The sequence below is a fragment of the Hipposideros armiger genome, unplaced genomic scaffold (assembly GCF_001890085.2).
Source record: "Hipposideros armiger isolate ML-2016 unplaced genomic scaffold, ASM189008v1 scaffold_53, whole genome shotgun sequence".
NCBI classification, from domain to species: Eukaryota; Metazoa; Chordata; class Mammalia; order Chiroptera; family Hipposideridae; genus Hipposideros; species Hipposideros armiger.
This window is the reverse complement of record NW_017731403.1, coordinates 1,149,459-1,163,629: the sequence shown is the minus strand read 5'-3', so window position 1 is coordinate 1,163,629 and position 14,171 is coordinate 1,149,459. Positions and strand designations below refer to the sequence as shown.

At 41.2% G+C, this 14,171-nt stretch overlaps 1 protein-coding gene and 1 pseudogene across 5 annotated transcripts in view; one reads left to right on the top strand and one right to left on the bottom strand.

Annotated features, from left to right (window-relative positions):
- Window positions 1-5,873, top strand: part of PDGFRA (platelet derived growth factor receptor alpha) — a 43,511-nt gene extending 37,638 nt beyond the window's left edge. For all 5 annotated transcript variants that reach the window (XM_019640890.1, XM_019640889.1, XM_019640891.1 and 2 more), the window contains one exon: window positions 2,947-5,873. In XM_019640890.1, coding sequence (XP_019496435.1) covers window positions 2,947-3,094 — 148 coding nt within the window. In that variant the 3' untranslated portion in view covers window positions 3,095-5,873. The remainder of the gene's footprint in view (window positions 1-2,946) is intronic.
- Window positions 5,874-7,420: 1,547 nt separating this feature from the next.
- On the bottom strand, window positions 7,421-7,809 carry LOC109381782 (fatty acid-binding protein, brain-like; annotated as a pseudogene).
- Window positions 7,810-14,171: the final 6,362 nt, after the last annotated feature.

The following is a 14,171-nucleotide window of genomic DNA, read 5'->3' as shown; positions in this document are numbered from 1 at the left end:
CCCCCAAATCAATTATTTAAAATAACTATAGTACCATTATCTCACCCCCAAAATTGACAGTAAATCATTAAGAGCATCAGATATCCAGTCAGTGTTCCAATTTCCTTGTTCGTCTCACAAATATTTTCCAAGACCCAGATATGAAGTACACATTGCATTTGGTTGATATGTCTCTTAAAGTTTGTCCTGCCTCTTTTTGTCCCATTGCATATTATATGTGAAGAAACCGGAGCATTTGCCTGTAGCGTTTCCACATTCAAAATTTTGCTGTTTGCATCCTGTAGTGTGTTTTATCATGTGCTTCTGTCTCCTGTATTTGCTGTAAACTGGTAGTTTGTCTTGCGACTTGATCTAACTCAAGTTAGATTTTTGGCAAGCATGCTTCAAAGATGGTGCTGTGTACTTCTGTCAGGAGGTACCTACTGTCCAGTTGTTTCTCTTTTTGTGACACTAGCAGGCATAGGTGATTATTATCTCGACCCTTTAATTTACAACTAAGATGATGTGAATGCACAGCCAGGACTAGAACCATTGGTTTACGCAGTCCAGATGGAATGCCCCAATCCTGCTGTCTTTGCATAGGCAGGAGAAAGGTCTTGGTTCAAGATCCAACAAGCTGCTTTGAGTCTCTTTTTTCCCCTCTTCATTCAGGATATTGTTTTCCCTCCCTCAGTTATTCAGTTGACATACAATTATTTAGGCAGAAACACATGACATTATTATTATTTTTTATTTTTAAAGATTTTTATTGGGTAATTGGGGGGATGGGAACAGTGCTGGGGAATTGGTGGAATGGGAACAGACAAGTTGCTGTCCTTTTGTTCTTCAGTCTAGTTGTGGAGGATGTCGCTTCACTGGCCCATGTTGGTATTATCATTGCGCTCGACCCGGCTGAGGCAGTTGCTCGCTGGCTCACCCGCTGCTGGCCAGCCCCACTGCAGCCTACGCCATCCCCAGCAACTCACGGCAGCCCAGCTCCAGATCAAGCTGTTGTTCACCATCTTAGCTGTAGAGGGCGCAGCGTCACTGGCCCTCATAAGTGGGATCTGAACCAGGTCCCTACTGCTCAGAGTTGGCGTTCCAGGCAAACTCCTAACCAATGTGCCACTCAGCCNTGTCCTTTTGTTCTTCAGTCTAGTTGTGGAGGATGTCGCTTCACTGGCCCATGTTGGTATTATCATTGCGCTCTTCCCGGGTGAGGCAGTCACTCCCCGGCCTCCGGTCGGCCACTCACAGCGGCCCTTAGCAGCTCACACCAGCTGCCGGCCACTCACGCTGGCTGCTGGCCACACACGGTAGCTCATGGCAACCCACTGCAGCAGGGGTTGCAGCCTACGCTGTAGCCGGCAGGCGACTCACGGCAGCTCAGCTCCAGGTTGAGCTGTTGTTCAGCATCTTAGCTGTAGAGGGCAGAGTCACTGGCCATGTGGGATCCGAACCGGGGCCCTCTGGTGTCCCAAGCCAGTTCTTAACCATCACGACACTCGGCCGGCCCTGACATTATTATTTTGGAGGCTTATGATTGTGACTGCTCTCAGCCAATCGCAGTATAAGGTATAGACAGCCCTGGCTGATGTGTATGTACCAGGTAACTTGGAAAGTACAGTTTTTGTTTTTCAAATGTCCTATGAGATTTGGAGACGGGGTAAAGTGGCCTATCTGATTTACTTTTCTAATTATCCTTTTCTCAGGAGAAAATGTGTTTATATTCCTCTAACAAACAGTGGTTGTCCAAGTTTTGGGGATTTATGTTAGAACTTCATGGAGGTGGGGGAAGGCAGAGCAGCATGCTCCAACACAGACCTGTCATCTATCTGGTTACTTTAGGTTTGTGGGCTCTGAATAATACTTCAATTATAAAAAGGATTCTGCTTCTAAATAAAGTTAGAAAGCCACATTGGGATAAATAACATATGAAAGGTGCCTAGAACTTTTCTAGGGGTGCAGGAGGCTGGACTACAGAATTTGACACATATTTCACAGAATTCTTCCATAATTCTAGTTGATAGGCAGTTATTGTACTAGATAATTAGAACTTCCACTAGGGTGATACATTTGATCTTTGAATCACATAAATGACTACATGAGGTCAGGTGAGACTGTGGCCCTGACAGGCACACTGAGCATGGTGTGTGTCTTAGTCAGCTCAGGCTGCTATAACAGAACACCACACACGGGGGTTTAAACAACAGATATTTATTGTTTTACAGTTCTGGAGGCTGAAAGTTTAAGATCAAGGTATTAACAGGTTTGATTTCTCCTGAGACCTCTCCTTGGCTTGCAGATGGCCCACCCTCTCACTGTGTCCTCACATGCCCTTTTCCTATGTGCAAGCACTCCTGGTGTCTCACCTTCTTCTTATAAGGACAATATCCTGTTGGATTAAGGCCCCGCTTTCATGACCCCATTTAACCTGAAGTACCTTTTTTAAAGGTCCTATCCCTCATATAGTCATATTATGGTTTCAAATTCAGCATTTAAATTTAGCCCTGTTTTCCTCATGCCCACTCCCTTCTCAGAGCCAAGCACCCTGAGCCTGAGGAGAGGGTTTGCAGGGCTACCATGCCAACTCCTGACTGCTAGACCCAGAGCATCCCAGCTCTAGGATCCCCTAGATGTCATTTTTATAGGCTAAGTTGAGTAGGGACAATAGAAATGGTCGCAGCTTTGTTAGCAAGTTTGACGAAAGATTTGGCAGAAGAGAAGGGAAGCTGGAGAGTGGAGATGACCTATGGATCTTGGTTTTTCCATGTGGGCCCCTGCAGTGTGATGGGTGACGAGTAGCTGTCTGCCTTGGTGGCAGAATCTTGCCCAACTGGGTAGCCTGAGTTGGAATGCCAAGGACCTTGCAGGAAGACCTTCTTTGCCTTTGGGGAGGTCACCCTAGAAACACCACCAGGGTCTACTTGGTTTGTACCAACTTTTCCTATTCTTTTCTTCCTCTAGCTCACAGACCTCTGAAGAGAGTGCCATTGAGACAGGTTCCAGCAGTTCTACCTTCATCAAGAGAGAGGATGAGACCATTGAGGACATCGACATGATGGATGACATTGGCATAGACTCCTCAGATCTGGTGGAGGACAGCTTCCTGTAACTGACGGATTCAAGGGGTACCTTCCACTCCTGGGGCCACCTTGAATCCTTTCAAGAAAACCACTTTATTGCAATGCAAAGTTTGAGAGGAGGACTTGGATGATGTGTAAAGAGAAGTTCCCAGCCAAGGGCCTCAGGGAGCTTTCTAAATATGAGTGAATGGAATATTTGGAAATGAACTTTTTCAGCATTGCCTCTTGCAGTGCTTCAGTAGCATCTCAGTGCGTGAAGTTTGGAGGTAGATGGACAAGGAAATAATGGGCTGCGGAAGACGAACTTTGTGTTTCAAGGGCATTGGTGAGATTCCACCGTACACAATTTTTGTTGTGACAAAATTCCAGCATTGTAATTATGTAAATAACTCTAACCAAGGTGTGTTTAGATTTGTATTAACTATCTTCTCTGGACCTCTGAAGAGACCGACCACTTCACCCATCCATGTACTTCCTGCCTGAAACCTGGTATCAGCTGCTGTGGAATTTTCTTATGAAGTACATGCAAAACCACTTTTGAACCTTAAAAGGTACTGGTACTATAGCATTTTACTTTTTTTAGCATTAAAGAGATAAAAAGTAATGATTAACCAACCTTGTTTAATAGATTTGGGTCATTTAGAAGCCCAACAACTCATTTTTATATTGTAACCTACGTTTATAATAATACTACTGTTATCAGTAATGTTAAATGTGTAATATGTAACACGTTTTCCCTACAGAGAAAGCACAATTTAAAAAAAAAATCCTTACTAAGTAGGTGACAAGTTTGACAGTTTTTGACATTTATATGAAATAACATATGTTTCTCTATAAAATATGGTAATAGTTTTAGTGGGTTAAATTTAGTTGAGCATAGAGAAAAAAGTAAAAGTAGTGTCATCCAGGAAGTCAGAGTTTTTAACTGTGTACTGAATAGGTTCCCTAACCCGTTGTGCTAAAAAACAATTAACTACCCTCGGAAGTAATGGGATTTGAAACAAACAAGCAAAACCCCTAAATCCTAAATGTTCTCAATTGTATAAAGGCATAAGCTTATGTGTAACATGACTTCTCATGTTATTACTTAGTGGAAAATATCATCAGCAAACAGATGGGATTTGCAGAGGTTTTTTCATGCTTGGTGGTAACTTTGGTAGCTCTCACCTTCGGTGCATCCCAACATATTATATTTTTTAAATCCTATGAACCCAAAAGAGCCAGAAGAATGCCCTGAACACGAGCCCTCTTCCTTTATCTCTTACCCCAAAGAAAATAGTTTGAAATTCTGAGACCATAAAGGCATTGTTTAGTGAAGGCTGTGTGTGCCTTAATCTGGATCCTTGGTTCCCAAAGGGAACTGGCCACCAGACTCTCAAGATTCTAGGACCCCATCCCAGAGATTCTGAATTATTAAGTCTGGGGAGAGCAGAAACCTGTATTTTTATAAACACCCTGGCTGTTCTGATCAGCCAGGTTTGTGAAACACTGGCTTAGGTTATAGGAAACTGCCATGGGAAAAAAATAATTTGGAATTCAGAGCTGGGTTAGAAGTCAACCATGCAGGAAGCCTACTATTTAAATCTTTGGCTTTGGGTCAGTGAGATTTAATGCCATATAACTAGCAACTGCTACCCTTAATTTAACTTCCCAGTCTTCGCTGAGGCTGAGCAAGCTAAATCTTGGTTTGGCAGGTCTTCTAAAAACAGACACTGCTTCCCACTGAACACCCTCCCTCGAGCCCCTCAAAATGCATGTACAAAAATAATGCAATTCAGTGTGCCAGGTCTCTATAACCAGGTCAGTATTTTGGTGAAAAAAAAAAGTTTTACTGATATTTTGGGGTTAGATGGGAAGACAAATTGTCACATCCATCCAAACTGTCAACCTGGTAGGTGGGGGTTCATTGGCATTCTTTGCAGTACCTCTTAATCGCTGATACCATATGAATGAAACATGGGCTGTGATTACTGCAATCACTGTATGTGCTCCTGGCAGGTGATGCTTTGGAAGATGTAGAAGCAATAACAAGGTACTTGACTACCTACTGGTGCAATCTCAATGCAAGCTCCAACTTTCTTATCCACCTTTTTCATAGTATGAAGACTGAGCCAGATTGGCCAATTAAAAAAAGAAAACCTGACTAGGTTCTGTAGAGCCAATTAGACTTGAAATACATTTGTGTTTCTAGAATCACAGCTCAAGCATTCTGTTTATCACTCACTTTCCCTTGTACAGCCTTCTTGTGTTGGTACTTTTGCATTTTGATGTTCCTTTGAGTCTTGTGTGACATCATGAGGCTGGATGAAAATTCCCAGACCAGCAGCTTCCAGTCCTAATGAACGCTCCCACTGGAGTTTGTGTGCAACTGCATTTTTTTTTAAACAGTTTTTTCCAGTGTATCACAGATTTGTTTCCTTTATGGCCTCCTGCAAAATCCCTATATGAAAATTTGCCAATCCTTCCTGCTTTCTGTTTTTCTGAAGACAATCAAAGCTGGCTTGAGAAACACAATTTGTGACTTTTTAAATGATCAATGATGTCCTTAAAATGTGGTCTGCCAATCTGTAACAAAATGGTCCTATTTTTGTGAAGAGGGACGTAAGATAAAATGATGTTATACATCAATATGTATATATGTATTTCTATATAGACTTGGAGAATACTGCCAAAACATTTATGACAAGCTGTATCACTGCCTTTGTTTATATTTTTTTAACTGTGATATTCCCCACAGGCACATTAACTGTTGCACTTTTGAATGTCCAAAATTTATATTTTAGAAATAATAAAGAGAAAAATACGTAAGTGTTCCCAAAACAGTGTTGTGGTGAATGTGTGAGACAACTAACTTCATAGGAAGGGTCTAACAATGCAAAATGTATTACAAATGCCCCTGTTCATGTTTTTTGTTTTAAACGTGTAAATGAAGATCTTTATATTTCAATAAATGAGATATATATATATATATAATTTAAAGTTATGATAAAGTTACAGCATTTTTGTCTTTAGTTTAATCATGTGAATTAAAGCAATCCTGTTCAATTTACTTTCTTAGCAACAGTTCAGTAGGACTCTGTATTATGGTTTTTTTATTCCCTTGGGCATAAGATTTTTATTCCAATTTGATTTACATTCCAATGGAAATTATAAATTGTATTCACTTCTTAATTTTAAACATGTAGCTTAAAATTTTAATGTAAACTATAAAACATGATAAGTTTGCAGATCAAAATTGGGCTAGTTGCTTAAAGTAACAAGTTTTTTTTTTAATTATTATTTTTTATTATACATTTTTTTAGAATTAGTTTCAGCTAATAGTTATACTTTTTACCCCTCGAAGTGACAACCCCCCTCCCCCAATCCGCCGCCCCACTTCCCCCACCATATCATACATACCTATTACAATTCCCTTGACTCCACTCCCTCACTATACTCCACGTCCTATGACTATATATATATATATTCACTTATAGTTGACATACAATATTATACAACATCAGCTTCAGGTGTACAGTGCAGTGATCAAGCCTCTTCCCCATCCATGATGCGGTCTCCCTAGCAAGACATGTGACTATCTGACACCCTACAAAATATTTACAACATTATTAATTATATTCCTTGAACTGTCTTTCATATCCCTGTGGCAATATTGTAGCTAACTATTTATGCTGTCTAATCCCTTCCCCTTCTCCCTCATCCCCACCCCTTCCCAACTAGCAACCATCAGTTGTTCCTCTATATCTCTGAGACCATTTCTGTTTATAAAGTAACAAGTTTTTAAATCACCATGTTCCATACCAAGGATGATAACGTTTTTTTTTTTTTTAAGATTTTTTTTTTTTATTGGGGAATTGGGAGATGGGAACAGCGCTGGGGAATTGGGGGTAGGGGAACAGACAAGTTGCTGTCTTTTTGTTCTTCAGTCTAGTTGTGGAGGATGTTGCTTCACTGGCCCAAGTTGGCACCATCATTGTGCTCTTCCTGGGTGAGGCAGATCAGTTGCCGGCTTCTGGACGTCCGCTCATGCTGGTTGCTGGCTACACATGGTAGCCCATCGCAACCCACTGCCACAGGGGCTGCAGCCTACGCCGTCGCCGGCGACTCACGGCAGCCCAGCTCCAGGTTGAGCTGTTGTTCAGCATCTTAGCTGTGGAGGGCAGTGTCACTGGCCCTCATATGTGGGATCCGAAACAGGGCCCTCTGGCGTCCCAAGCCAGTTCTTAACCATAGCGCCACTCGGCCGGCCTGATAACCTTATTAGTGATCAGCCATGCTGTAACAGCAGGGTAGCACTGAGACTTGAGAAAACAGAAAAATTGTAGAGCTTCTCCACCTCCAGATCAGGAACCTTTCTATGCTTTCTCATAGTGGCGAAGAGCAACCACATCACCAAAAAAAAAGAGTCATAACCATTTCTCTTACAAAATTTGTTTCTTTGCTATCCCATTTCTGTATGTGAATGAGTTTGTCTCTATTCAGGATGACAACAGACTTACAGTTTCTGTCATCTGCAGTAGTTTTATCCAACTCTTCTCCCAGATGGAAACTAATCTTTGTGTTCTTGAATGTGCTTTGAATCCTGATCCTGACTGATTATCCTGTTCCTGACTGATTATCACTGTTGGTTTAGTCACATTTCCCACCTGCCTAGTGTGGCAAAGCCCACACCTAGAGCCCTTATGTACCCCTCAAAGTTCTGACTGTCCGTCGGCGTCCAGGTAGCACAGAAAGCTTCCACCATCCTTGCCTTTTACCGTTAGCTTCAAAAACAAATAAAATAGACAGGAGTGAGGACCTTTGGATCCTATTGCCACTGTGATTCAAAGACCTCTTTGCACCTCATAGCAGCTCCTGCCTTCTTTTTTGGAAAAGCTGTATTATGTCTTTGATGAAACCAATAGAAAATTGAAGATTTAAACATTATTTGAGCTGGTTAGTTCTTAGACGCAACATTTGACTTAAAGATGACTGGCAGTTGGCTCATCTTGGAGCCTATCTTTTTTTTTTTTCCATCAGCAAAAATGATTTATTTGGTTAAAAAAAGAATTGCAATTTTGTATGTGCATCCATGGCAAGCCACATGCAAGTTCCTGAGAGCAAGAAGAAGGAAGTTCTTTTCAGGGGGAAAAAGAGGAAGTGAAGGGACGGGGCTGTAATAACAATAGAGCTCTGTTATAACTACAGAGTTCTTCCTGTAGGGCTTCCACCACTGACAGGGTGTGAGGGCTCCACCTACAGGCTCTACTGACTTCTATTTTAGTTAAGATCTCTCAAAAACGTTGACCCAGCGTATCGTTGTTAATCATAGTTTATGTATTTTCCCACATGATTACAGTATACTCTCTGATCTCTTGTTTACCTCTCTTGCCTCATCTCTTACCATTCTCCATCCACAGCACTATCGACTCCCAATCAGACTGAATTAATTTTAATTCATTAAATCCATACTCTTGTCTTCCTAACTCCTGACCCCTGATATGCTCTCCACAGTAGCCAATGTGATCTTTTTAAAAATCAGATGCAATCCTATCACTGCTTTGCCTGACCCTCATTGAAAACTGTATTGCAATTATGTTTGAACCCAAATCTTGAATCTGACCCTCGGAGTCCTGCACGGTTGGGTTCCTGCTCACCTTGTCACCTCATCTTGCACCGTGACTCCAGAGCGCCCTCTTCCATTTACACCGATTTCTTTCTTTTCTTTTCTTACATTCAGTATTATTTTATATTAATTTCAGGTGTACAGCATAGTGGTTAGACATTTATATAATGTAAGAAGTGATCCCCCTGACTAGTCTAGTACCCATGTAGCACTGTACATAGTTATTAACATATCATTGACTATATTCCCTATGCTATACTTTATATCCTCACGACTATTTTGTAACTACCAATTTGTACTTCTTTTTAAAAAAGATTTTATTGGGGAATTGGGGGAGGGGAACAGCATTGGGGAATTGGGGAAGGGGACCTGCCAAGTTGTTGTTCTTCAATCTAAGTTGTGGAGGGCGCCAGTCGCCATCTGGCTTCCCGTCGGCAGCTTGTGGCCTCTAAGCCCAAGGTGCTGTGTTCAATCATAGTTGCAGGTGGGTGTAACCACCATCCCATGTGGGAGTCAAACCAGCAGCCTTGTTGTTAAGAGCGCACACTCTATCCACTAAGCCATCCAGGCGGCAGCTCAGCTCAAAGTGCTGAGTTCAGTCTTAGTTGCGGGTGGGTATAGCCCACCATGGAACAGGCAATCTTGTTGTTACACCAGCTGAGCCATCCTGCCACCTGTTGGCAGCTCAGCGACAGCTCAGCTATGGCACAGCGTCACTGGCCCATGTAGGAATCAAACTGGCAGCCCTGTTGCTCAGAGCTTGTGCTCTTAAGCCAACTCTTAACCAACTGAGCCACTTGGCTGGCCCGGGAGTGGTACTTTTTGCTTATGGAGGGTCTTACTTTCAATTTGTAAAAAACGCAACATCTGTGAAGGATAATAAAGCAAAGTGCAATAATACAAGATATGCCTGTGTATACATCTCTATTTTTGCTTTATAGTTTACCCAAATGGGATTATACTTTATGTAGTGCTTAGTAATGTGCTTTTCTCTTTTTCTTTTCGTTTTTAAAATAGGCTTTATTTTTTAGAGCAGTTTTAGGTTCACAGCAAAATCGAGAGGAAGGTAGAGAGATGTCCCATATACCTCTTGCCCCCACACATGCATAGCCTCCCCCATTATCACCATCTGTCATAGAGTGGTATGATGAACCACTCTGTGTTTCAGCTGATGAACCTACATTGACACATTATTATCACCAGAGTCCACAGTGATTTTTTTAATGCTGTTTTAGAGATCTCTGTGAGAAGTTTATATAGATAGACCTCACTCATTTTTAGCCACATAATACCCCATTATGTAAATATACCATAACTTATGCCCTCATGTTTCTATAGATGCATTTAGAGTTTCTAATTCTTTGCTATTAAAATGACTTCATAAACATCCCGGCACACAGAGTAGTATTTTATTAGGAATAGATTCCTAGAAATAAAATCACTAGGCCAAAGGGTGTGCAGAAATAAATTGGTGTTGATCCCAAGTCTTCAGATATGGTTGTCGCAGTAAATTCTTGAACGTCTGCACGTGAATCACCTGCTTTGCAGATTCCCTGCAGTTTTCTCGGCTTTCCTCTGCCTCACACTGCTCACTGTGATGTGACATGTGGGAGTATGTGGGTTTTTGTATTCTGAAGCATGCTGAATGAAATGACGTTAGAAATTAAAAAAAAATGATACAACTTACCTTTTTTTCAACACCTGGAGAATGGAAATTTGTTATGTTGTTAATAATTATTAGAATGTAGCACCCTATTCCAACCTAACTCCATGTTAACCAAGTTCAAGTAGCCTGCAGATTAAAATACACCTCCTTGGAGTTTGAGCTAGGGGAGCTCGATGGGGGATGGGTGTCGGCTCAGCCTCTGTTCCAGCCCCAGGAAGGAGACAGATCACCAGGAACAATAATCCTGTTGATTAAACAATAGCTGCCTAATCTAGCATCAAATCTGTGCTCCAAGACTGTGGAGAGATCTTTTTGTTCTCCTTTTTAATGTATAATTTTACCTCTTAACATAATGCAGAAAATTCTGCCTCTTTTATCTCATCATGATAATAAAAAATGACTTTTTACCACTGGAGGGTTTTAAAACCTTTTTGAAGATTCTTTTCACATTTACTTATTTTTATTCTTACAATAGTGCTTTGAGGCAGGGAAGACATTTTATAGATGAGGAAACCAAGTGACTTCTAAAAAGCATGAGACTGAGTAATGATAGCAGTGGGATCAGAAATTCCAAATTACAAATATATGAATTCCGGTGCTGTTTATACTACAAAAAACCATGGGAAACCAAGAGATAGTGGGAAATGTCAGTGTTCAGAAGTAGGTTGCTTTGCTTCTTGAGATATTTCAAAAGACAAGTGATGGACTAATTGGCTTGTAGAACGATTTTACACATTTGTAATAAGAACAATTTCTTTTCAGGCTATACTACAACAGTTCTAATAATGGACATTAGGATCTTAATAGCTATGTGCTTAATAAAATGCAGTTCAGGAAAACAGCTTAGAATATCTAAATCCATTAAAAACTAGGCAATTTTCCCTGGGATAACAGAGCGATAGAAATGCTTCATTATCTCTGGCTCCAAATGCATATAAGGATTAAACCCAACCACATTGTTACAGCAAAATTAATATACCATATTTTTATAACAGACACAACTTTTCCATCCTCACAATTAAAATATATATGAAAATACATATGTGGCCTTAATTAGCAGATTCTAACATTCTTTTTCACCCTGTTAAATAGCACCTGTGTCCTAAACAATAATGGATGCATCCTCCAAAATACATGCATACATGGGTAATGTTTCCATCACTCACATTTTAGCCTACATATAAAGCGATGGAGACATCAAGGACACATGGTCTCACATGGCAGGGGGAGCATATTTGCTCGCTGTTTCTGGTTTATAGGCTAATTGGAATTTTAAAAAGATTTGCCACATTATCCTGGCAGATGGTATTTTGCTTTATCATTATTCATGGGTATTAATGACTTCCCTCTGGAGCATGTGTATCCTGTCTATTTTGAATTTCATTACATTTCATGCTGACTGCTCTAAACAGAATTGAATCCAGTATTTTCTGTGGGGTACTTGAGCTGCAGATCATTTGGTTGGTCAAATTTGGAGACTGGATTAGGAATTCAGTAACTCTTTGAAATGAAGAAAACCTTTCCTTCTCTGTCCAGAGTATTCCATTACATTTTTCCTTTTCTTTAGCTTGCTATCCTACAGGGTTGCAAGCAATATCTGGTGCGCCCAAAGACAGTTGCAGAGTGGGTGCATCTTTCATTAGCCTGATACTATTAGACATCCTTTCTTTCTCCCTTGGAAGGTTGGAGTTTGGTTTCCTAAAGGGAGAAAATGCATGAGAACATGATGCAATGACCTTGCCTCAGAAAATAATTAATTAATTCCTTCAACAAATATTTATTAGAGAACAGGCTCTTGTTTGTTTACTTGATCTCTAGAATGCATAAGCCTAAATGAAGCAGCTGACAGAGTTGATTCCAACCAACTGATTACCTGAGGGGAACATTATGTCACAGAGCAGAGCAGCACAGAGCAGAAAATTGTGGTAGGTGGAGGCCACAGTCTTTCCTTGGGAGTAACAAAAAGCCAGAGGAGTGGGTTATAGAGTACCAACATACTGGAGCCTTTTGATAAAACTAAAGCTTTTCCGCAACCAAGGACTAGAAGTATTGTTAAAACATTTGAGAATGAGGTGCTATATCCAGGATAGCCTGACCTGATAGCCTTGCTTACTGCAGCCCCTGTCCTTGCTTGATTCCAGACACTTCTTTGGCTACTTTCATATCCACTCTCCTTGACTTTTACCCTTCTGTTCTTCACTGTTATTAAGATACACACTGTTTTAGGCCCTGGGATTCAGAAATTAATACAACAGACAAGATGTCTACATTATGGAAGATAGAGATAGTCTCTCTCTAAAACAGAGGGCAGATTTAAATTGATGGCCAGTATAATAAAGACAATGTCTCCTTCTGGGACAAAGGTTGGTCAGGTTTTCTTGTAGCCTGTTATAAAAGATTGGGACTCCCTAAACTTAGGGTTCTTCATCCTTGACACAAACCCATTGCATGTGTAGCACCCACCATGCCAATTTGCAGGGCTTGGGGGACAAGGAGAACTGACATAAATATAAAGCTCATGCTTTTACTGAACCATGAATAGTAAAGTCCTTTGTTTGTGACCCAAGAGTCTTGTGTCTTCTGACAGGGTCTATGAACCTGTGGCAGGCTAAATCATTACCTTACAAGTAGGAAAAAAATCTCAGAGCCTCTAGAGTTCTTGACATTAACTCAACATAGTGCCAGCCAAGTACAATCTCTCTTATCTCCTTACTTCTTCCCCAAATGATACTCCCCTTCACCCTGGAGGGACCAATGGCAACAAAGTAAGAAGGAAAGTAGTGGAATAAAAAAGGTCTACTTGGGGAAAATAGAGAAAAAATTGACCATATTCATCTCTTTACCACTGCAGCCTTTTCTTCTCCAATAGATTAAAGATGGGGAAATAGAAATTTAAACTTCACATGAAGTTCAGAGTTTGTAGTTATTATACTGGAAGAAACAGTGAACATTTTATTATTTAAGCAAACAAGGAATGTCAATGATTGTATTCTAAATTTCATCCAAAGGGACAGGAAGAATGAAATCTACAGAATAGGTATGTAGGGGAGATTATGGGACAGTAATTAATTAGATTATTTTCTATTAAATACATGTTCAACCTACCATTATATCACAACTCTATAAAAGTAGGAAGAAAAAAATTGCAATTTCCCACTCCTAGCAAGAATGGTGTATTTTGGTGCTGTCACTCAACTCCTATCATAGTCCTTTCGCTCCCAGCATGAGATTAGTGATGGTAGAGTCTCAGGGGTGTGGATAAGTGAGGTAACATCATCATCACAGGGTAAGGTTGTGACACTCCAGTTGTGATTTTTGAAACAAAGGTCCTTCCAAACTGAAACATAACATGATATTTTGACTTTTTTTTTTTAAAGATTTTTATTGGGGAATTGGGGGGATGGGAACAGCGCTGGGGAATTGGGGGAAGGAGAACAGACAAATTGCTGTCCTTTTGTTCTTCAGTCTAGTTGTGGAGGACGTTGCTTCACTGGCCCAAGCTGTCACCATCATTGTGCTCTTCCCGGGCGAGGCAGATCAGTCGCCGGCTTCTGGATGGCCGCTCACTGTGGCTGCTGGCCACTCACACTGGCTGCTGGCTGCTCACACTGGCTGCTGGCTACACACGGTAGCCCATGGCAACCCACTGCCCCAGGGGCTGCAGCCTACGCCGTCGCCGGCGACTCATGGCAGCCCAGCTCCAGGTCGAGCTGTTGTTCAGCATCTTAGCTGTGGAGGGCAGTGTCACTGGCCCTCATATGTGGGATCTGAACCGGGGCCCTCTGGCGTCCCAAGCCAGCTCTTAACCATCGCGCTACTCGGCCGGCCCTTGACA